Source organism: Malurus melanocephalus, unplaced genomic scaffold, assembly GCF_030028575.1.
Source record: "Malurus melanocephalus ecotype Western Australia unplaced genomic scaffold, MMel_1.1 scaffold_433, whole genome shotgun sequence".
Lineage (NCBI taxonomy): Eukaryota > Metazoa > Chordata > Aves > Passeriformes > Maluridae > Malurus > Malurus melanocephalus.
Window position 1 is genome coordinate 176,895 of NW_026623665.1, and position 23,717 is coordinate 200,611.

At 49.2% G+C, this 23,717-nt stretch overlaps 1 protein-coding gene across 1 annotated transcript; it reads left to right on the forward strand.

Moving 5' to 3' along the window:
* The first annotated feature begins 774 nt into the window (after positions 1 to 774).
* Positions 775 to 23,011, forward strand: CCNI (cyclin I). Its single transcript, XM_057380017.1, has 7 exons — positions 775 to 1,137; positions 12,685 to 12,841; positions 17,033 to 17,167; positions 19,502 to 19,576; positions 19,743 to 19,883; positions 20,656 to 20,886; positions 21,405 to 23,011. The coding sequence occupies exons 2-7, from the start codon at positions 12,728 to 12,730 to the stop codon at positions 21,864 to 21,866; spliced, it is 1,158 nt and encodes a 385-aa protein (XP_057236000.1). The 5' UTR covers positions 775 to 1,137; positions 12,685 to 12,727; the 3' UTR covers positions 21,867 to 23,011.
* The last annotated feature ends 706 nt before the right edge of the window (positions 23,012 to 23,717 follow it).

Below are 23,717 nucleotides of genomic sequence, written 5' to 3' on the forward strand. Positions count from 1 at the left end.
AAAAAAAAAAAAAAAAAAAGTCTTGGGTTACAAAAGAATTTAAACACTCAAAAGCTTTCCCAGTTCTCAAGGAATAAATGGAGCTGAGAGACAACAGCTCAGCTTCCATAGCACTTGAGGCATCTTGTGCTGTGAGTGGGAATGCCAGACACAGCCTGGAAACGACAAGGAAAAGGACAGTGCCACAGGCCTTTGTGCCTGGGAAAGGCCTAAGGAAGTAAATAAAGTCCAGGACAAATCCTTGTTTACACTTTGCAGGGCAGTAAATAAAGGATCACCAGGGGTAACACAGGGAGCTCTGAACCAGCACACACAGGCTGAGAGACACGGGACGCGCACAGAACAGGCGAGAACATCGGATCGGCACAACAAGGGACTCATTTTCAATTAATTTATAAAGAAACACCTTTTCCAATCGCTTATTTTTTAAACGCAACTTCACCGACCGTCGCCAGGCCCTGCCCGGASCCCCCCRGCACCAGCGCCCTGACGGAGCCGCGCACGCGCCACAGATCCCTCCGCGCGTACAGCACACTGMTGCGCGATTCTTCCGCCAGGGAAAAGAGTCCCCATCTCCCCCTGCCCTCCCGCTCCCCCTCAGCCACCGGGCCGGGGGCAGAACCGGGAGGGGTGAACCGAGAGGGGAGAACGGGGAAGGGAGAGCCGCCTSCAGCCGCTGCCGGCCTTCCTCATCCCCGGCGCGGGGCTTTGTGCCGCGCCGGCGGCGCTGAGGCGAGGCGGTTCCGCGCTGAGGGGCGCTCGCGCCGCCTGGCCGGCGCTTCTTTCTTCCCCCCCCCTCCCCTCCCCGATCCCCCCGGGAAGCGGCTGGCTGCGGGCTGCCTCTCGCTCCCCTCCCCTCCCTTTTCATTTTTATTTTATTTTATTTTTATTTAACCCCCCTCCCTTCCCTCCCGCGCGGCGGCGGCGGCAGCCCGCCTTCCCCCCCCCCCGGACCCCCCCTAACCTTTCCCTCCCCCGTCATGGCGACATGAGGAGCCCGCCGGCCACCGCCGCCGCCGCCCCGGGCATGGGCCCCGCACGGTGCTGAAGCGCCGCGGAGGAGCCCCGGCGCCGCTGCCCCGCCATGGGGTGCTGATGGCYGGGCCCCGCCGGGCACCCCGCCGCCGCGCAGGGGAGGTGAGAACCGGGAGGGGACGGGGGCATTGGGGCTGTGGGGGGTGTGCAACGCTGTAATTATAAACGCTCTGATTATACACGCGCAAAATAAACGCGCGCAAAGCATCCTGCGAGCGGTGCTTTGTGTGCCCGTGCGGGTGCGGTGCCGGCGCTGGTCCCTATCCCGCCCCCCCGCCCCATCCAGGGGCTCAGCAGCGCATCTGTGCCCCAGGTGTGACTTGCTGGTCACAGCGCGACGCACCGGATTTACAAGCACAGCGTTTTAAGGGCTTGGAATGCACCTTAATGTCCTAACCCCCTGCTATGGGCAGGACACCTCCGGGTGACCAGGTTCTTCCAAGCCCTGTCCAGCCTGSCTTGGAACACTTGCAAGGTTGGGGAATCCACAGCCTCCCTTGGGTAACCTCTTCTAATGTCTCAGCACCCTCATAGTAAAGAATTTCTTCCTAATATCTAACCTAAATGTCCCCTCTTCCAATTTCYACTCATGACTCCTTGTCCTGTCACTACCTTACCTGAAGAAGAGTCTCTGTCCAGCTTCCCTGTAGGCCTCCAGGTTTGGGGTTTTGTTCTCTTGTCTTCGTGTACTTCATTTTCAGAGATGAGCTGTGCTCTCTCCCTGCTTCCTTCTTCGCTCTCCCATCTRCGATGAAAGAAGTTTTCTTGAAGGAAGAGCAGCATTGTGTTCTGTAAATCCRTCTCCAAAGGGGTGAACTGAAATGAGAGAGATTGCTGTGGGTTTTTGTGCCTACGGTACAAAGCAGAGTGRCAAATTCCTCCTGAAAACTTGCCCACTGAACACACAAAAACCTGTTCTCCTGTCYTTCCCTTTTGACCCCATGAAGGCAGAAAAAGGAACAATCCCTCATTTTACCACTCTTAAGGGTGTTAGAAAGTAGACTGATTCAAGACTGAATTAAAGAAATATTTCAGCATCAGCCTTTGTCTGCTCCTGGACATTTTTTGCTGTGGTGTGCTGCAACAGCATGTACATGGCACAACCCCTTTTTAAGACAGAAGGGTGAGATTTTTTAAAGTAACCAAAGTGTTTAAACTGAGGAAGATGCAAGTGGGGCATGACACATTTGGGGAAAAAAAGGGGAGCATCTCCCTTTTCCCTGCAGGGGTGGCAGCTGGRCCCCCCACCTCTGCCCCACTGCAGGTGCACCTGGAGCCCAGGTCAGGTAAGGTGAGGCTGTCTCTCAAAAAGCAAATCACTGCATCTTTTCCTTGACTCCAGGGTTGGATTTTGGATCCCTGCAAATGATTCAGATTTGGTTTTCAAGTAGTTTGGCTGGCTTGTAGGGCAGGGAGAGGGCTTGTTCTCATCAGTGCCTACACAGACCTTGGCGTGGGATGTGGGAAGCTGMTTTTTTGGCTTCTTCCCAGCAGGAACTACGCTTTCACATGGGGGGGTGTGTATATAGATACACACACACTTTTAATTATGCTTCACCCATGGAGAGCTCATGTACAGTTTGATGTGGCAGAACTGACCTTAGCTGCTGTTACTGTGTCTGTTCTGTATTCCCAAATCTTGCATTTTCTTTGCTCTGGACCCTGTTTAAAAATACTGCCTCTGGTGAGAGCCTTGCTCTGTCAAGATCCTGTCCACAAAAGGTCCTCCCTGGTGGATGCCACCAGGACCAGGCTTTCCCCCTATTCCATGTTTGGGGTGTCACTGGGCTGTGAGAGCCTGCAGTGAGCGGGAACTCTGGGGCATTTCTCTGGTTGGGTCTTGGGAGCTGGGGTTCCCAGTCTTCCATCTTACAGTGACACTACAGTGCAGTCAATATTTATGAGTAAATAAGTTTTTTCCCATTTTCAGATAGTTCTAGTAATACATACATATATTTATCAATGTTATCAGGCATCAGTCCAAGTGTGAGACTGTTCACTGCTGCTCTCTTTGCTCCTGTCACTGCCCTGGGAGAAACTTTTTGGTGGACCAAGTGTTCAGAGCTTTTTAAAGCTTCAGGCATCTCCCCTGTAATTAGTCTCTCTCATTTTCCATTCTCAGCCTTTCTGTGCTCACCTGCCTCTTAGCATTCCTCATGCAGGGACTGAAATGAGACCTCCAGCAGYGTCCCTGTGGTGGAAGGTGCCTTCCCTCGGGGCCTGCTGGAAGATGCTTTCCCTGCACAGCTGCAGCCATCCARTGGTTAAAGCACTAATTAATCTTGACCTCATGCTGAACTGGCTTTTTGGAAACATTTATATTCACATGTCTAATCTTTGTGTTTTTATGAGGCACTTTTTATATTTAGGAAATAAGGTTCAGCATCACGCTGATGTAAATGATTTATTTGAACTGGGTGATGRAAGGGATAGATAAAGCACCTGTAGTTTATTTCACACTGAGATTTTAAAAAGGTCAGGCAGGACCAGTGGCCTCAGGAAAACAATCATATTTTGACTGCCAAATGATAAACCTTAGGACTCGTTTGTCTGAGCATGGACCAAACTGTGAGTGAACACAACTTGTGTGTCCAGGTGGAATGAAGCACGGCTGTGGGATCTGAATTCCTCCCCTGCAATATGTACAGCGTGTGCCCAGAGCTAGCTTGCCCAGGAACCTGCCTGTGTATGCCCTTTTTCCTTGGCTCCCATGACTCTAGGGCCCAAGGAGGTCCTGACCAAAGAATTTGTCACCAAAGAACCTCAATAGTCAGCAGCAGGAAAGCCAGACCATCAAGGAGGTGGATTCGGCTTCACTGAGGATAGTTTCTTGGAGAATACAGCACAATAGTAGCTACTTTGAAAAGCTRAAAAAGCACAGTGAAGTCATTGAGATGGAAGGAAATCTCAGGTGTCTCCACACTGTAAAAGCAGATGTGGTCTGACATTTTCCCTTCCTGTGTTTGCTGACTACAAATACTATCAACACTCCTCTATTAACCACAATTCGTATTTGCCCTTGCTATGCCATAAACTCCTCTAAAAGTTCACAAATAACATGTTACTGCAGATACTCCATATTGCTCACCAGCCCAGACACCAAACCTCTTTTCCAGGAGGATGGGAGCTGCTGGATGAACCCATCTGCCAGAGGCTTTTGTACCTTTTTGGTGGTTTTTTGCTACACACAGCAAGATCCTGTTTCTTGGCTGGGGTAACTTGACTACAATGGTTCTTAAAAACTTCAGCCTTTACCCTTTTTAATCATTTTGACTGTCAGTGTTGGTGTTGACACACTCTTAACTGCAGCCATRCAGCCCAACCATCAAACTCAGCTTMGTCTCCATTTGTGAGAGCCCCGTCCACAAAGACAGTGACAGGAAAAAGGGGAATTCACATAACTCAGCTGTGGAAGCAGCAGCAGGAGCACTCCAGCTCTCAGCCAGACTGCCTCAGACATTCTGCTTCCTTCCCCTTTATCTGTACCCCCATCTCTCAGAGCTCCCATGCCTGGGTTTTTTAATGACTCTGTCTAGGTTGTCCAGAACTGGGAATATCTAGGCTTTTACATTCACACTGGTAGAACAGGAGAGATGAACGCACAGGGGAGAGCCAGGACTGCGCTGTGCCATGCTATTTTTGCGGACAATTGGAATTATATCCTTTTCTGTATTGTCTCAACAAGAGGCTAATTAGTCAGCAAGCTCAAACTCCTGGAGGATAATTAAGCTTTATAACTGTGGRTTCTCCTTGGTTGATGAGAAAGAGTAGGCAGCACCCTCAGAGCACAAGAATGCTGCTCTGCAGCTACTGTGCTGTACCTCATAATTGATCTATTGTTTCAACAGCAGATAATTCCTCATTTCCTCATAATTATCTCTCTTTASTGCCTCACACTGTATCCTGATATTAGTCGTAATCACTAATTTATCCTGAAGCCAATCAGAATCAATGAAGTAAAATATTGGCCTTGGTGAGCACTTCTGCTTTCAGACAAAATTCTCTTGTTGTCAAGAGGAATCAAGCCATTGTAGTCAAGACATTTTTGGATGTGGGTGTTGAACTGGGTATAAACTTGTTGGGTTTTATTGCTGTTCACAGATGTAAATGACTGACTACTGCCGAAAGACAAAAAGAGGTACTGCTGAATCCTGTCTCCTCTGTGTTTTTGCCCACAGAGGCATTGTATTTATTTGGTTTCAGGGGATTATATTACTCAAAAGGTAGTGCGTGATGCTTTAAATTCCAAATGCCTGTTGGCCCTTGCCTATRGAGAGTTAGTTTTTATGAGCTTGAAAGCCTCTGGCTCTATTTTATAAAATTACTACTCTCCCTCATACTTTGAGAGCTTGGTTTTCCTTGGAGTGACTTCCTTCAAGTTACTGTTGATTTATACCGAGTTTCATTGGTGGTGGGAGAAGTGAATCATRCTCTGCGTGTTTTGCTTTTAGGAGACTACCAGTGAGACATTACATAATGCCATCTTTGGTCTGCCCTTTTTTTTAAAATTTGAAAGCCTTTCTACTGCCTGAAGAACAGACAAGCTGCTCTGGGCCCTTAGATCTGGGCTGCTTTGAGATCCCAAAGTGCTTGAGGCTGGAAAGTACTTCTGAAGGTCAGCTTGTCCAAGGCCCCTGCTCAAGCAGGGCCACCARAAAACAGTTGCCCTGTACAATGCCCAAAYGCCTTTTCAGTGTCTCCAACCATGAAAACTCCACAGCCTCTCTGAGCAACTCAGCCAAAGCTTTGTCATGTTCACAGTAAAGAAATGTCACTGATTACCACCTCTAGACACAGTCATTCAACCGTTTTTCAATCCACCTCACTGTCTGCTTATCCAGACCCTACTCCAGCCAGAAGTCTGCCAGRTTTCCTTGGCTTTTCTCTTGCTACCCGAGTACTTAACTCAAGCCTGTTGTGTCTTTCCCATACCTTGCCAGAGGCAATTCCAACTGGGCTTTGGCTTTTTCATCTTCCTCCTCTGCCCAATGGTCACTGCAGCCAAGTCAGCCTCTAGCACTCACATGTCCCAACAAGCCCCTCCTTGGAGGGGTGAGATCAAGCTGAACACAGCTCTCCATCATCCTCCTGGATTCCTTATGCTCTGCCACATTGTTGTGCCTGCACATGTCACAGTCACTGGGGGCCCCCCACGGGGACCAACCCCCAATATCTCTTCTTTCCAACAGAGCCTGTGTGCCCCCACTGCAACACTGCAGGTCATGGGAGCCATCCCAGCACATCTGTGATCCAAGACTATTCATTCAYCTGCACACACCTTTCCACGTTACCTCCCCACATTGTGTTCATAAGCATACACACACCTCAGGGAAGCACCACAATGTGCTTATCTRCCACAAAGGGGGTGGGATTTCTCCATAAAGGAACCTCATAGATGGGTCCATGCTTACATAAAACTGCTGAAAGTGACCCCCCTTAGCCTCATTAGCTGTTAATTTTGTGATGCCTTCTTGTAGTCTCACCCCACATCTTTTGAACCAATTTGTAATTATAAGCCTTGAGGTGGGACAGAAGCTTTCCTTTTAGTGCCAGAAATCACCTACTTCCACCCTTCCCCATCTTCCCAGACACTTCACTTACCTTGATGGTGGAGGTGAGCGCTGCCTGCTTCTCTGTTGCAGATGGGGGCTGAAGCTCTCCAAGTTGAAAAGTGCCGGTGAAAATCCTATCCATTTCCCATAAATCTGATGTTGTGCAGCCTGCTCACTTCCTCCTAAACTCCTTCACTTGGCACCACAGCTCCTCCAAGACAGCCAAACCTTCTGCAGAACCAAGGCCCTGGGCACTCCCTGCAGGGAAAAYTGCCCCATGGTGTGCTACCATCACCCCGGACACTGGTTATACTGGAGCAGGTCTGCCAGAGTCTCCCTTCATGGCAGCTCATTTCTGTCTCAGTTCAAGTAAAAAAATGGTGTTTTTTCCAGCTGCCTCTTACATAGATTTACCCAGGTGTTTTGAGTGGGTGCTTTGAGTGGTGCTTGGCTCTCCCAAATTAGGGACAGCTGGTGAAGCTCGTTAGGAGCTCATTACAAACTGCTGGGGCTCCCTCAGTCTCGTGATTTGGTGGCTGAAGCCACAGCCACACCCTCAGGTTCTTCTGAGGCTCACAGGTGTTCCCTTGTAGTCCTGTCCCTTGTCCCCAAAGGCTTCCAAAGCAGAACTCCCAGGCTGCTGTGCAAACCTGGGTTTGTTGCCTCTGGGAGCTGCTCATTCYTTTGCCAGTGGTGTGCAGGAATTTATGCAGGGTTCACACATTGCTCTCTTGGATTTATSTGTCATTTCTATTGGAAAAAGCATAATGAGTAAACCCTCATTTCTCTTTGCTTCTGTCTGGTGCTTCAGTTCCGAACAAGGAGCTGGCACCATCTTTTTGTCATGTGACCACTGTGATTGCAGTCGAGGGCTGACTGTCCTTGACGTGACACCCCAGTGCACACAGTAAAGGCTCACATTCCTGACTTGCTCCTGAGCCYTGGGATCTGCTGCCAAACAATACCAGGGCCTGTTCCTACTGAACTGTCTCCTGGCTGATTTTAATAAATTGGAGGAGTTTACATCCTCCACTGATTTTTAGGTTCAAATAAATCAAAATCTGGGTCTAGAACTCATGGAAGTGTATTGAGTTTCATGTCTTTGTATCAGCACATACATTATGCAGCTAGAGCTGTTCTAGGGCTGAATCCCAAGTTTCCCCTTTATCCACAGTTTGCCTGGTCTGTTGCTACCACACCAGGGAAAGGAGCTGTGATTAAAAGTCTGTTTTTGCACCTCTTGAAAGCTGTGGCACTGAATATTTAAGCTGTTACTGACCAAAGGCCTTTCTGGGCAAAGGCTGCTTGAATGGACTCATCTTGGCAGTTGCCAGACAAAAAGGAAATGTAAACCTCCACCACTGTCTCCTCCTCTGGCATTTCCTACGAGAGCCGTTAGAACAGGGAGTGGGGCGGGCATGGGTCTGGAGGGATGCCCATCTTGCCAGGAGGGAAGAATGGTGACATTGTCTGAAAGTTCAGTCAGGAGTTCATCTTCTACCTTGTTTTTTTAAAAGTCCCTACTTTGGAAAATAAAGTTTCCTGTAAACATCAGTCTTGCAATGTCAGTCATGAGGCTGGGGGAATGAAGGACAGCAGAGATTTTTTARAACTGGTCCAGTTTATGGAGCAGCCCTTTTCAGAGGTCTCCTCCTTCCTAGTTGCTAAATGGACCCTGGGATTTCTGTTTCAAAACAAACATAAAAACTCCTCCCTTACCTCCCTTCAAAATACTGCTCTGCATTCCCTTTCCGACCCGTGGTTTTAGCTGGCAGGTTCCTTTAAAATGTTTGGAAAAATTCATCCATTTGGAAAACCGGCACTAAAATGAGGTCAGCTTTATTTGCTCTCCCAGGAAAAATCTGGTTGGAGGAAAAGAAGTGGCGAGTGTGTGATGTACATGAGGCCGCCTGAAGGATGCTGCCAAAATACCTCACAGACTTGCCTTTGTAGCAGGTTGTGGGAGGCAGCTCGGGCTGAGTCACACCGGCAAATGGCACGGGCACTCTTCCTCTCTGAGCCTCCAGACAATTGCCTCTGTCCAAATTTAGGCTGAGCCACAACTCAGATGTGCTGCTGGTTAAAGGTGTGAGATCACCTGCAGACCCTTAGCTCTGATGCTAATGCATTTCTCCTGGGGAAAACTGTTATTTACTTTTATTTGACCATGAGTCAGTTTGTTGTTTCAAACAGACTTGCTTATTTAGATGTTAACATTTGAAATGTTATTTCCAACCATATTTTTCCCAGCCATTTAGCTTGAAAAAAACATATTGTCTCACAACACTGTYAAGCCAGTTCCATTGGTCATTTATTTTGTACAACCCAAACCAGTTGATTTGAATCCACGCTGGTCATTTGCTCGTTCATTGCTGTCACATGAGGCTGTTCTTTGGCATTTCCCTCTGTCCAACACAGAGTTCCAGAGTGTTTCACAGCCAGGGGGTGAGAAAAGAGTTAAGCTGAGAGAAAGCCCCAGGTACTAAAATTAACATCCATCCCAGCCCCCGCCCACAGCTTTGAAATTTCTAATCACAACTTGCAGTTAGACATTTCTGCTAGCAGAAGGCTTGGATCCTTTGAAATCACAGATGGCTGGCTGGAGCTCTGAGGAATTCAGTCTCCTCCTCTCTTCCTTCTGCTTTGCCTTCCCCCCACTGCCCAGAAAAATCTGTTTTCAGGTCATCTGTAACATTTTATTATTGCTTGCTAAAGCTGAAACAGATTTGACTGCTGGTCCCTGAAAATACTTACAAGGTCTGCAGAAATGTGTGGTGGTTCAGCTCTACTGGAATTACCCCCCTTGTTCAGAATATCCACCTGGATTGATGTGCAGAACAAAGATAGTGGGCTTTGGGCTGTCTCTAGTCCTAGAAATCTTGTTGTTTACAAAATGAGTTGTGTTCAAAACAAACCCTTCCCAAAGCAAAAAGAAAACAACCCACAGTGAAAACCTACGAGGTTTTTGTCACAGGCCTGAAATATTTCAGTGATCCTGTTTGCAGTGCAGTTGTATCAGGACTGTTAAATTGCTAGTGGGTACTACAGTCCTGGAACAGCATCTTTTGTAYGCAGGATGCACTTTTTATGGTCACTAAAAGTTATTACAAAGCCTGAAAATAAAACTCCTCCTATTTTGCATTCTACACAAATTCCCCCCCAAACCATGAAGTGTTTCTGGCCAGGGAGTCGTCTGCCCCAGTTCCTGCAGAAACTGCTGTTGGAAACTGTAGCCTGCAGCACTTTGCAGCCTAAAATTCCTCCAGGAAAACTGAAAAGTATTTCTTKGAGTCAAAGTAACTATAAACTTGGACCAAAGAGAGATCTTTATGAGATGAGAGATCTTTATTTTATGGACCGGCTCGGGGTATTTGGATAATCAGGTGATTTTTAATGTCTCTCACAAGTGAAGACTTCAAGGTTTTGACTCTAAATTCAGRGCAAGATCTGACTTGCAGCTCCTCGCAGGAGACGTCAGAGCCAGTGCCTTGACTGGGCTCACTTCTCCTTTATTAACTCCCCAAATGTTCTTTGAGAGGTTTCAGCAGAGCCAGGTGACCTTCTAGTAAAGATTAGGAACTTTAGGAACTGTTTGAACAGTGCTTTAAAAACTCCCGAAGTGACCACAGGGAAAAAAAAAAAACCCAAAACACCAGAACTTTGGAGCTAAAGTTTAATTCTAAATCAGAGAAAGAAGCAGAAAGCTGGGGTGAGGTTGTTCACGGTGACTGTCCCAGCTTGGGCAGATCCTCCAGCTGTGTGTGACTCGGGCTCAGTTGCAGAAAAACGCAGCAAGTTTTTGGCTGAAGTAAATGTTTGGTGGCCCTGCTGTGACAAATCCCTGTGGTGCTGGTGTCGCTTTCCTGGACTGCTCAGTGTTACCATCCCGACCTGAGCGGAGAGAAGGGACTCCATGCACCTCCCTGTGCTGGATTTTGGGAAGCTGTGCCTGCCCTCCAGTTTCTCACCCTCTCAGAGCCTGCTCTGCCTCTGCTCCCTTGTGTTTTGGGAACGCTGCACACAATCCTGCTGGCGTTTTTTTCCAATGGCATGCCTTTATCTGATGGAGAGCTATGTAAATGTAGATGCAAACTGGATTCAGCCCCGGGGTGCTTGGCCASTCGCCTGGCTGTGCTCTCTGTGCTGGAAAAGTGCACGCCACTGTTGCTGCAAGGGAAACTTTCAAGCGCGTCATTCCTGGTCTTTTTTCCCTTATAAAGGTTATTGTGCCTCAGCCCTCAATTGAATTACGTCCCTAGTTCAGAAAGGARAGGTTATTTTCCCCTCTCTTTTGCCCTTGGCGAGTGGAGAGCAGTTGGCAGCAGCGCTCATTAAAAATGTCCCTTGCAGGGCCCTGTGCATGTCAGAGGCTCCAGAGACTCCCTGAGCTCTCTGCTGCGGCCACTGACCAGCCCAGAGAGCACAGGGACAACTTCAGCAAGGATCAGGGTAAATAAAAGCTCTTCTCTGGTTCCAGAGGCCTGGGAAACCCATTTGTGTTGTAAACATGGTGGGAATGTTTGTCAGTCACAACAGAAGAAAACAGCCTGAAATTTTCCCCAGTGCTGTCTCCAGTGATTTGGGGGTTGCTAATTATTCTCTCTTTCCTGCAAAACCAAGGAAGGACCATCAATATTTCATATTAGGAGACATGGTCGGGCTAAATATAGCTGCTGCTTTTTCCTGATGAGTATGGAGCGAGCAGCTCTCGCTCTCCTGGCTCTGCACTGGTCCCAGTTCAGCCTCTGCCATGGCTCTGGTCCTACCCGTGCCACATTCCACCTGGTGCAGTGCTCAGGCACACCTTTGCCATCTTCTCCAGCTSTGCTCTGAGATGGGGAGGGATCCAGCTTTTGGGAACCAGTCCGGCCACGGGGAAAGCTGTGGTGTCTGATGGAGGATAAATGAGATGGTTATGAAGCCCAAGGGAAGGAGCTGGAGGGTAGGCTKGGAATGTGCATCCCTGTTTCCCCTTCAGCCCCATTTACAGTGAGTGTCCTCGGGATCAGCCCCAGGTTTAAACAAGAAATGCAAAATCGAGTAAATGCACGTAAATAAGCTGTGATTGGAGGTTCTGGAGTTTCACTTCCCCAGGCAGAGTCTCGTTCTGGGCAAGTGAGGAACTTTTAATAGGGATTTTTCAGCCCACATTGGCCATTTGGGGACTGTGGGAAGAGACAGAGCTTTAGGAGCCCTGTTCAGGACTCCTGGTTCCAAGGTGTTCTGTCTGTTCAGGGACATCTGGGAACCTCGTGTAGGGATATGCCAAGCCAGTACAGGCTCTCCTCTGCTCATGGAGCAGCATTTGTTTTGTAAAACTCTTAATACAGAAGGGGTTTCTGTTCAGGACAGAGGGCCCTGATGTTTATTTGCCACTTAAAACCTGCTGGGCTCAAAGTGGGACTAAAGTGTGGTTTTGTACCTGATGCACATTGTGTGAATAAAGAATAATATGTGTTCTGTATCAGTCTTTGTCTTTAAGGTTTCCCTTAGCCCTGGGAAAGCACCTTGGATCTTCATTTGTTCAGAGCTGCTTTTGTTGTTATTTATAATAATGGATTGTTTTCCCTGTGAAATCTGTTTATTTTCTCRGAGTCAGCACCTTGCTTATTTCCTGTAAATACAGCCTGGACTGTGTTATTCACATGAAAATGCCTGGTTAGCATTTGACCAATATCCACCTTTGRGGGATTGCACAACACCTCATGCAAAAAATTGGAAGTTTCAATAACTTTCCCATGGATTTACCCTTCAGGCCTCAATTGTTTTGCTTAAATGATTTAACACTGTCAAAAATTTGCAGCCAAAGTCATGGTAGGCAGTTTTAGAACTATCTAAATAACTTCTTCCATTAGATCATCTTCTCCATTTGAGAGCAGGTGGTGGAACCTGTTATCTTTAAAAAATAAAAAAAATAAAATCTTTGTGCTTTGTTTTCCGTTTGTAATTGAGCAGTTTGTTGACAGGCTGTTAGTGCTGAGTGAGGCTGAGGTTTGGGGGAACAGTTCCATTTCCTGCAGCTTTAGTCCCCTTTGCGCTGCCTTTTGCCCGGACAGGCACAGCTCAGTGTTTCACCAAGCTATCTTTGGTTTTGCAGGTAGCTGTATCCAGCTGGGTGGCAGGTGGATCCAAGGGTYACCATGAAGTTTTCAGGACCCCTGGAGAGCCAGAGGTTGTCTCTCCTTCTGGAGAAGGCAATCTCTAGGGAAGCTCAAATGTGGAAAGCACATGTGCCGAAAATTCAGCCCRATCAGGTAATGTCTCTCCTTCACATCGTCCATCTTAGCAGAGGCTGGACGCTGTTGGGGGGTTGGTACAGGAGAACTGGAGGTGTTGAGGAGCTGTTACCTTTCCTGACACATGGGAAATCATCCTCTGAAGGAAGTGATTCCTTCTTTATTTGAGGTGTACACCTGCCCTGGGGGTGCAGAACACTGCACAGGACACAGGGTTAGAGCTCTGCTGGGCTTTTGAAAGCACATACATACAGTGTCTTAATTAAACTAATTTTACAAATTGTGTGGATTATTAGTGCCTGTTTCTGCTGGGCACCACCTCTGCAATGGCTCTTAGAAGCAGCTTCATTTTCTTGGAGTAATTCACTAATGACATTGTTAATCTGATGCCTGCTCCACGAAGAACCCTCTGACTCCAGCAAGACTATTTATGGAGCAGGGTGCAAGCTCGTGTCAAGGGAAGCAGAGCCAGGCACTGGCCTGTTCCAGTTAGGAATGTTCTCACAGGACAAGGAAAATTCAGGGTGGAAGAGACCACAGGGGCTCCATAGTCCAAGCCCCTCTTGATTTGTGCTGTGGGGAGGTCGGACCAGGCCGCTCATGGTCTCACCCAGCCTGAGGTGAGTTTGTGCTCCTGTGGGAGGAGGCTCTGTGTCACCTGTGCATTCCACAAAGTTCTGTGTGAAACAAAATGTGAAATGTGAGGACATTGTCACAGAATTTCTGGCCCTTTGTTGCTGGGTTGGGCCGAAAGAACCACACTGAGGGCTTTGATCCAGGCTTGCTGTTGTTGCACCACATGAAACGTTCACACAGGTAAGTCAGCTGTGTCRGAGCTAATCCCTGTGGTGTTTGTTTTCTCTGTCTGGCACACAAGAGGCTGCTGCTGTTGGGCAGGAGCAAATACAGTTTTAAGGGCCTCAGTATTAGTTTTGTGGATCCACATTTCGGTTTCCAAATGAGTGATCTGGTTGTCAGAGGTGTGGATGTGTTGTAGCTGTGGCTGTCTTGAGGCACGTACAGCTTAAGACTCTGGCTTATGGTAAACCAGCCTGTCATTCCCTGCTGGCAGTATTCCTGGGGTGATTATAATGTAGGGAGATAAGATTGCAGGATAACAAGATAGGGTAGGGACTCGAGTGTAACCAAACCAGATTCATGGGTGAAGATTTCACAGGGACGAGCCACTTGCCTTTCTACAAGACTTACAAACAATCCCTCCTCTGTGCTTGTCCTTGCTCCTGGAATTTCCATCCCAAAACCCTGTTGTCTTGGTCTAACCTTTTTCATTCTATTTTCCTACATGTCAGCTCAGACACTGACACTATCAGTGCTGTGCTGCTAAATGTGTTCTGGCAGTAAGGAATCACTAACTGGGACTGGAAGCTGCGTGAGTGCGAGTTGTAGGAAGGTCAGCTGGAGAGCAGAGCATGTTTAAAACTGCCCTCTCAGAGAAATCTGGATTTGGGAGACCAGAGCAGCTGRGAATGCTCCTGTCTGTAATCACACATTTCCCTCTGTTCCTATGGTTCATGACACCCAACTGATCCACCTGCCCCGTGTTCCCCCAGTGTTCACTCTGGTGATGCTGCAGGCACGGACATTCAGAGTGAATTATCCTATTTTCTGTAATATCTGGGAGAAGGTCACATTCCCTAACCTCCACTGCCTTCTGCAAACAGCTGCAGCAGCCTCAAACCTCCCTTGCATGACACTGTTGTTTATTTCCCATGGCAATCGGGAAATCTGCATCCTTCTGTGGATCAGATCTGGCACCCCAAAGCSTGTGGAACTTTCCATTCCCTGCTCGGCTGCACAGAGCTTTAAGGAACTCACCTGCTTCACCAGTGACAAAACATCAATGTGTCTGYAGAAATCTGATTGGAGACACTAGGGAGGTATTTTTGGGGAGTAAACTTTCTGTTTTGATTCTTCAGGAGACATTTGTTCTAGTGTTTGAAACSGGAACAAACTCAGTTTCTGAATATGTGTCAGTTGAGGTGTTTGAAAGGAAGGAAGCAAACCCCCAGTTAGAAGCAGGAAGAGTTTCCATTTTTAGGACAGGGCTGCAAAATATGCTGGAGACTTTGTTCCTGCTGATTTAATGTACATGATTCTTCCATTTTGTTTGTCTTTTTGGTCTAAAAACTCCCATTCCCTCCTTCAAATGCAGGCCAGTGCTCCAGGTGTGTGCAATRTACCAAAGCCAGATCTCACAAAGGCTTTTCAGCCTGGAAAACCAGGTGTTCTGAGTTTAGAACCTCTTCCTGCTTCTGAATTGATTTTTTTTCCCATCTGGCTTCTCCTCCCCCCATTAGTTAGATGAGAATGCRGGTGATGTTCATAAGTTTCTCGGGATTAAGGCTTGAGAAATGGAGCTGTAAAGTCTGGTCAAAGGGTGATTTTTGCATGTTACCGAGTAACTTTGTGGCTGAGATAGGCATGAGCCCAGGGTTTTGAGTTTATTTTTGTAGAATATCACTTGTGTCGTGTCTCCTTTCTCTCCTGTTCTGGCTCCCTGTGTCTCCCCACCTGTTCTCTGTACTTGTTGAGGACTCACAAGAGCTCCGTTCATTTCTAATCCTAATAAGGGTCACCTGCTCACTGTCCAGGAGCCCACAGGGACCAGACAGAACAGATGGGGAAAAGAGCAGAAACACCTGTCTGGAGAGCAGACATGAACAAAACCATCAGCAGCTGAGGTGTTTTCTCTACATTAGGCAGCAATGAAACACAGCCATGTTTGAGTTCAGAGATAATATTTATTTTAGCCTGCATATCCCAAAAGTCTCAAGGTATTCCGAGAGATGATTTGCTCTGTGCTTGCACTCGGGTGCATCCGAGTTGTGGCCCCTGATCTTCCTGCCTGGAGCAAGGGTRACACATGGAGAGTACCTCTGCACCAAGGAGAAACCTTCGCTTTCCACCCAAAGGGACTTTCTCACTTTCAGCCACCAGAGTGTCTGATTTTGCTTTTAGTTTCAATTAACTAAAGATCAGTGACCTCGCTGCTTAATTAATTTTACTGTGCTGCGTTTTCTGATTTGTGTTCTGAGGGTGACACAGGGACAGCTCTGAGGGAGAGGGATAAAGCCTGATTTTTGTGTGGGAAGCTCCTTGCCCTGCGTGGCAGTGGGAGCAGCAGCAGGGTTTGTAGGTGTAGGGGCACCAGTTCTCACTCCTCCTGCTGGTCTCCTGAACCAGGCTCTTTCCTGGTGTTTAAACTCACCTGTTTGTCTGTGTGAGGGGATTCTGCCCCCATGCCTCCTCTCTATTTGCATGTAGGTGTTCTGTGGCAGCCTGAAATATTTATTTTCCATCAGTATTGGGATGGTTTTATTTTAAATTCCTGCTGCTTTGCCCTTTTGGCTTTGCTGGGGGGCAGTTACAGCCCAGCTTTCCATGCTTCTGGATGCATCCTTGCTGATCATCCCCAATAATCCCCACTGGAGCGAGACCAGACAATTTCTTGGTTGATGTGAAAGGCTGTAGAAAAKCTGGAGATAACTCAGAACTAGGTCACAGGAAAGGATTTTATGTCAATGACTGAGCCGTGCATGTGGTTGAAATTTAGCTGTTGTCCAAACAGATCGATAGGGGAGACATGGGCCAAAAACCTAAACCAGACACCAGACCCAAAAATGCAGGTGAAGCTGTAGCTGCTGCACCCCTGTCCGGTTAACTGAGCCACTGAGAGCCTTCTGTCAGCTCTTTGCAGTTTTCTTCAACAAGTACTGAGATAAAAAAATCCCCATAATTTGAATAAAAAAATAAATATTTCATYGCAAAACCCAGACTGGATCTCTCCCCTCTGCAGTTGGTGATGGGGGTTTTGTTCCAGCTGGGCACCTCTGAGCATACACATGGTTCTGAGGAGATTTTAAARAAAAAAAAGTAAATAATAAATAAATTCCTAGGAAATACTGAGTAGCTGAGCCTGTCAGTGCTTGACAAATCATCCTTCCTCTTCCCTGCTGGATAGTGACACTGGAGTGAGGCTTGGCATTGCTGTAAGGAAAGCTGTCTTTTCCAGGGCCGGGTTTTGGGATGGGGTTGGTAACTGCAGGAACGAAGTGGTGACTGGGGCTGGCTCCAGGCTCCCCCTTTGCAAAGGGGCTTTGTTTCCATGCTGAGTGACTCCTGTGSAGGTGAAACCTGTGGGACTTTCTCAGCCCATGTGTAAGAACAGTCTGTTTTTCTCTCCTGCAGGATGTAGCCATTTCTCCAAGGCAGAGGGATGAGGTCATCCAGTGGCTGGCCAAGCTCAAGTACCAGTTCCACCTTTATCCAGAAACGCTCGCCCTGGCCATCAGCCTCTTGGACAGGTTTTTAGCAGCAGTAAAGGTAAATATTTGCAGCTGCAGACAGGAACAGATTCCTGACCCTGCTGTGTTGTTGGTGTGTGCAGTCCAAGCGGCGTGGCTGGACAGAATCGCTTCCTTTGCCCGGGCACTCACCCCTGCCCTGCTCACACGTGCGTGGGCAGCACCTGCTCTGCTCCAGAGCCTGATCTGGGGGGTTTGGCACCCAGAGACCAGTCCCTYCCTGAGCCTGGGCTGACTCGGGAAGGCAAAGGCACTGCCCCCCAGCCCAGCCCCTGGACAGCAGCAGCAGGGAAGGGCCCTGCTCACCTCCATGGCTGCTTTCCTCCCATCTGCACCACCCAGAATTGCTGGGGCACCTGCTAGCAGGAAACCAGAGGGGAAAAAACTGAGGAGAGCTTTGGCCTGGCAACGGGGCTGCTGCAGGGAAATGGAAGAAAAATGGGTGAGGAAGGTTGAGACACAGGCAAGAGCTTTCGGGGGAGTAGTTCCCTATCWAGCTGCTCTACAGCCTGATGGACTCCATCTTGGAAGGCAAAAGGGAGGCAGGCAGAGGTGGAGGCTGTCCCTGTGCCAGCTGTGCCCTCCTGCTGTACTGAACCCATCCAGAAGAGATGAGCCCCTTTGGGGTTAAGACTGTTCGTCCATAGAAACTGCTTAAAAAAGAGGGAAAAACAGCATTTGGGCTTCCTGCAAGTGGGACCTGCTGCCCCTCTGGCCCCTTTAGCTGGGCTGTGCTTTGCACCTGCCAAGTGACCAAACAGTGCTCCAACCTGGAATTCCTGGTGGTGAAGTCAGGCTTTGGAAGTTCACCTCTTGCWATATTTGCTCAGTTACATTCCATGCTCAGCTGCCCATGGTCTCATCTGCACGTGTCTCACCTCAGCACCACTGTGTTGGGTAAGCAATATTGCTTAGGAGATGGCAGCTGCAGGATGCATTGCCAGCCTGTGCCCTTGCCTTCCCRTGTGACAGAGTTTGGTATAACACAAGTGACATCATTCATTAACTCACCCTTYAAATATTAATAAATATTGATCATGTTTTCATGCAAGCCATGAAGTTATTATTTTTAAGAACCCAAAGTAGCTGACTGACTGAAATGCTGTGATGGCAAAGATTTAAATCCCTCAGCAGCCAATGCCCTCAAGTGCAGGTTTTCTTTCAGCAAATTGGAGCAGCCAAGGAGTCTGAAAGCTTGGGAATACAAGTCCAGAACCCACTGTGGGCAGTGAGCAGSAAGAGGGAAAGGGGCTTTGCCTGGGTGAGCACTGGGACTTTGTGCTCCCTCCCCAGTTTTTCTTTCTTATAAAGCTCATTCCTCTGATGCAGCTGAACTCCTGCTTTTTTGGGCTTCTCCGTGGGATTTTATTACAAACACCACCAGTCCTTTCCACTTTGGGATTGCTGGAGGTGTATCTCAGTGCACAGCACTGGGTAGCCCTCAGCAGGGCCCAGTTCCAGTCCTGCCCTAAAGGAATTCATTGTCTTGGACACSTGAATGCACAAGTGCAGGTTGTGAGTGGATTTAGGTTTGGTGCAGKATTTTCAGTTCCCTTTGCCTTCAGCTTCTCCAGCCACAGGCAGGAGGCCCAGCTGCCAGGAGCTGCTCATGGCTCTGTAGCTGTGCCAGGGTTTAGGAACAGCCTCTGCTTTTCTCAGCCCCTCCACTGTGGAGGAGGTGGCCATGGCCAGGGGTTGTTACACTGACAGTGGGAGTGAAGCCCTTTGTCAAGGAGGTCACATGTACAAAGCTCACAAAAARTCCCCCTTGTGTCTCCAAATTCCACTTACCTTGCCTAACAACCAAATCCTTGTGGAAGGGAGCAGCTCTCCCTCMCTAATCCCTGGGACACAGTTTTGGGAACTGTGTGTAATTTCACTGTGATGTGAAATTACAAGTGGTAATTTCACAAGGGTTTTTTTTGKTTTTGTTTTTCTGAGTTACACTTSCCYACTTCCMCAAAGACAGTCTTTTCCAATTCYCATTCTGTGTGTGAGCCATGGCAGCACTCAGAGCAGAGCCCTGCTGCAGCAYGTGGAATAGCTTTTCTGTGAGGGGATGAGCTCCCCTTAGGATTTTCTCTTTCCCAGTTCTGCTGCAGTGCCTAAACCCGAGCCCTTTCCATTCCAGTGCTGCTCACTGGGATCATGGGGCTGGCAGATGTGTGCCCTGACTGACGTCACGGAGCAGGGATCTGTGCTTGGCACAGCTTGCCACTGCCAGGGTGTACTCAGAGGTCAGCCTGCACATCCAGAATGAGAGCCTGGGGCTGGGGATGCCCCASYRGAACAATCAGGGSATCWTTTSTGCATCACRCTGACACACAGCCCTCTCTRCTCTCCTGTCCCGCAGGCCCGTCCAAAGTACCTGAACTGTATTGCAATCAGCTGCTTCTTCCTCGCTGCAAAAACCATTGAGGAAGACGAGGTAATTCTGTTCTTCCTTCCTTGGCTTTGTTGGAATATCCGCCCTTCCAGCCATATCTTTGCTGGCACRTGGTGGCTGACACCTGCCAGGACAGGAATGAAGCATTTGTTGTGATTTCTCTAATGATTGGTTCTCTCGTTTCTCTTTTTTTGCCTTGCTTTTGCAGAGGATTCCAGTACTGAAAGTGTTGGCTCGGGATAGCTTTTGTGGTTGTTCTCCAGCTGAAATTCGCAGAATGGAGAAGATCATCCTGGATAAACTGAACTGGGATCTTCACATGGCAACGCCACTGGATTTCCTTCATATTGTAAGTAAAGGGCCACAGATGTTCTTTCTGGTGTCTGGTGGTGCAGRTAATGTGCCAAGAAGCACCTGGGCAAAAATTCTACCTGTAGGGGAGCAAAGACCTTGGGATTTATTTGTAATTCCTCTGCACCTATATTTTCTGAAAGAAAATGCCTTGAATTTTCAGAGAATTTCAGGGGAGACCTGTCACTCCTGAAGTGCCACATCCAAAACATGGGCCTGCCATGTGACCCTTTGGCCTGGTCTGAGGTGTGTTGAGCCACACACTTGCAGCTGCTGAAAATCGTGCCACTAACTCTTTCTGCCAGTGGTTTTCCTTAAAGCTAAACACCCAGCAGCAGGGAAGCAAGGAGCACAGAGAAAGCCACAAGGGCAGGCTGTGAGTGTGGATCCATGCCTGCTGCATACGTGCACAGCCAAGAGTTGGATCCATATGCATGAGAGTAGACCAAGGGAGGTATCCTGATGTTCTCTGTGGAATTTTGTCCTCGCTCCTTGCTCGAGGAGTTTGTGTAGGACCGCTGAATGCCACATGGGAGTTGGAGAGACAAGGGTGGATTGGAAGGCCTTTTGCAGAGCCCTAGAGCCTGGTGCCCAAGCAGGTTCCTCCCGAAAGGCTTCCCCAAGTTTGGGTGGGTTCAGCCCATTGAGTTTTTCCCCACGGGGTGGAAATTGCCTCCAAGGTTGGGCTAGAGGATCCCTGTGTGTCCAGGCTGTTCCCAGCAGTGTCCTCAGCAGTGCTGTCAGCTCCCTCATGTGCTCGTGTCCCGCAGTTCCACGCCGTGGCAGTGTCCAGCAGGCCGCAGCTCSTGGCCCTGCTGCCCACGCCGAGCCCCTCGCAGCACGTGGCGGYGCTCACCAAGCAGCTGCTGCACTGCATGGCCTGTTTCCAGCTGCTGCAGTTCAAGGGCTCCATGCTGGCGCTGGCCATCGTCAGCCTGGAGCTGGAGAAGTTGCTCCCCGACTGGCTGGCTCTCATCATCGAGCTGCTCCAGAAGGCACAGGTGAGGAGGGCAGTGCACACGGGGTGGGGAGGGACCGGGGCTGCATCCTACTGGGTGCTCCAGTGATCCAGGCCAGCCGATGGCTGCCTGCTGTTCTGCTTGTGCCCAGAGGGACAGCTGCTGGGACAGTGCTGCCTGGTCCCAATCCTGACCACATCCACTGGGTGACAGAGGGAGGAGCCATGTGCCCCAATGTACACCAGCCATTGCTGCACCAGGGAGAAAATACCACACCAGGGAAAAAATCAACTTGTTAGCAGCTCAGCATACAGGGAACCTCACAAACATACAGGGAACCTCACAAGCACTCCCGCTGCTTGAAACAGGCAGTGAAACCCTTTAATGTTTCAAAGTTCTGCCTCCTTCCCCCCCATTCCCATGTGGTGTATCTTAGGAAGTCACTGTGGTAGGGGTTCTGCATGCAGCACATTGTTGGGAAATGAGGCACACAGGTGCCCTCTCCTCACCCTGGCAGTGATCCCACAACGCCCGTACCTTTGCTTGTCTTCCCTCTCCAGATGGACAGCTCGCAGCTGATCCACTGCCGGGAGCTGGTGGCACATCACCTTTCCACTCTGCAGCCTTCTCTGCTGCCCAACTCTGTATATGTCTACAGTCCCCTCCAGCAGACCCTGGTGACCTGTAACAGAGGAGCGTTCCACCGCCAGCCCTCCTCTGTCCCAGGGCCGGGTTTCTCCAAGGACAACGGCCGGCCAGAAGCGCCCGTCACAGGTACAGCCGCGCTCTACCCGCGCCTGCCCGCCCCCGGCAGCGGCTGCAAGCCAGGCTCCGCCAAGCGCAAGGTGGAAGAGATGGAAGTGGACGACTTCTACGACGGCATCAAGCGCCTCTACAACGAAGACGTGGCTCCGGAGGCGGTGGCCCTGGAGAACATGGGCTCTGTTTGTGGCGCCGACGTCTCGCGGCAGGAGGGCAGCGTGTCCCCGTGCCCGCCTCTGCAGCCGGTGTCTGTCATGTAGCTGCCAGTGCCACCACGGGACCTGGCAGCCCGTGTCCTCAGCTGGGCGAGAAGGGGCCGTACCTTGTCAGGCTGAACTGAAGGGAGCCAAAAGAAAAAAACCAGGGAAAAAAAAAAAAATCCCGACCCTTTTTTGAATTTTATTTCTTGTGCGGCTAATTATAGTTCCACTATTTAAGCACTTAAAAACACAAAAAAGTATAAAAATCTAAAAAATGACCCAAAAATCAAACAAAAAAAGTAGCAAAAACCTGTTCCTTTCTAGTGTTGTCAGTCCCACTGTTTTTCTGCTCCTGTGTGTTGTAACCCATTCTCCACATCCGAGAGCTCACGTCAGCCCTGCAGAGCTGTTCCAGGTTTCCTTGCCAACTAATGCCTCTCTGATTCCATTCCCACCTGCTCCTTGCTCCCTCTCTGCTTGCTCCTCTTTTAGTTTTCAGCCAGTCTCGTGCATGACGTTCTGTCCTGCCCCACCTCCACCACCGCTTTCTTTTGCCCTTCTAAAGAGAAAAGCTCTTTTGTTAATACTTGGGTGTTTAAATGTGATAATATTGAAAAACCGGATTTAATCAAAAGATTAGGCAGGCAAAAAACCCTCACACCAATGCTTGCAAGCTGCTCCACACTTCAGTAATTCCCACAGGAGTGTGAGGATGCTCTGTGCCTTGCACAGAGACTGTTCCTATTGACCCTGGTTTGCCTTTCCCAACACAGAAAGCAGTTACTGGGTTTTGTATCACTAGAACTGAAACAATTTTTTCTTGCTGTGTTGCACTCAGTGTGAAATCTCACCAAGGCTTGGTTCTCTCCATCAAGTTAACCCTTTAATTGTGCAGAGCCTGGTTTTCCCTGCACATTTCCCAGCATTGCTGGGGGAGGTGCCRGGGCGGCTGTGAACACCTGAGGTTTGGAACGTGTCATTATCAACCACAGAACCAAAACAAAACACCCCGACCCTCGAGTTTTGTGTTCATGTAACTTCTAACCAAGAGTCAGACCTTTAACGCATCTCCTCCATGTGCCCCCTGTTCTCAGAACACCCTGTCCCGACTGTAAGCTCTCTCCACAGCCCTGAGGAAGGTATCGTATCCAGAGCCATTGTACTGATGAAAGCCTTCTGGTAGCAATAAAGAAAGTTGTCCTGGATTCCCACTCTGGTGTTGTGCTTTTCAGCCGAGATCTGGATCGGTTTTACCCGCAGGCTGCCAGCGAGCTGCTCCGTGCCAGAGCCCTGGAAATGTGAGCTGAGAGGTGCTGGGCAGCCAGGGGAGTCACCCAGCATGAACTCATTGCCTCTGCAGCAGGTCCAGCTTTAGTCCCGGCTCTGCTGCTCCTCATTCAGAGCTGTTGTCCTTCTGGGCTGAGTCCATGATCCATCCCGGAGCCCCTCCTGCTCTGTGCTTTCCAAGGTGCCATCTTGTAGCAGCAGTCCACCACCAGCCTTCTCTTGGATTCCAGCTCTCTTCCTGCCATGGCTCAGAAAATCCCCCTCAAGACCACATTCCTCAGCGGGGTGTGTGTTTTCCTTCCCTTCCAGCCCTTCCTGCCATCCCTACAGCATTTCCAGTCCCTGCCCTCATCACACAGCTCAGTTTTCCAAAGCCAGGCTATCACTAGCACAGCCCCAGCAACGCACCCTGTCGCTGCAGGAGATCCCCAGTTCTGGGGCTCAGTGCTTCCAGCCCATGGCATGTTACACACCTTTCCCAGTTAAACTATGGAGGCTCCTTCCCTCCCAGGTTTAAGGGCACATTTCCCCCTTTCCCCTTGCAGCACCATTCCCATCACAGACACAAGAGAAGTTGGCACGGGGATGGGAACAGGGCCCTGGCTGGAACAGCAGGGAGAGGAG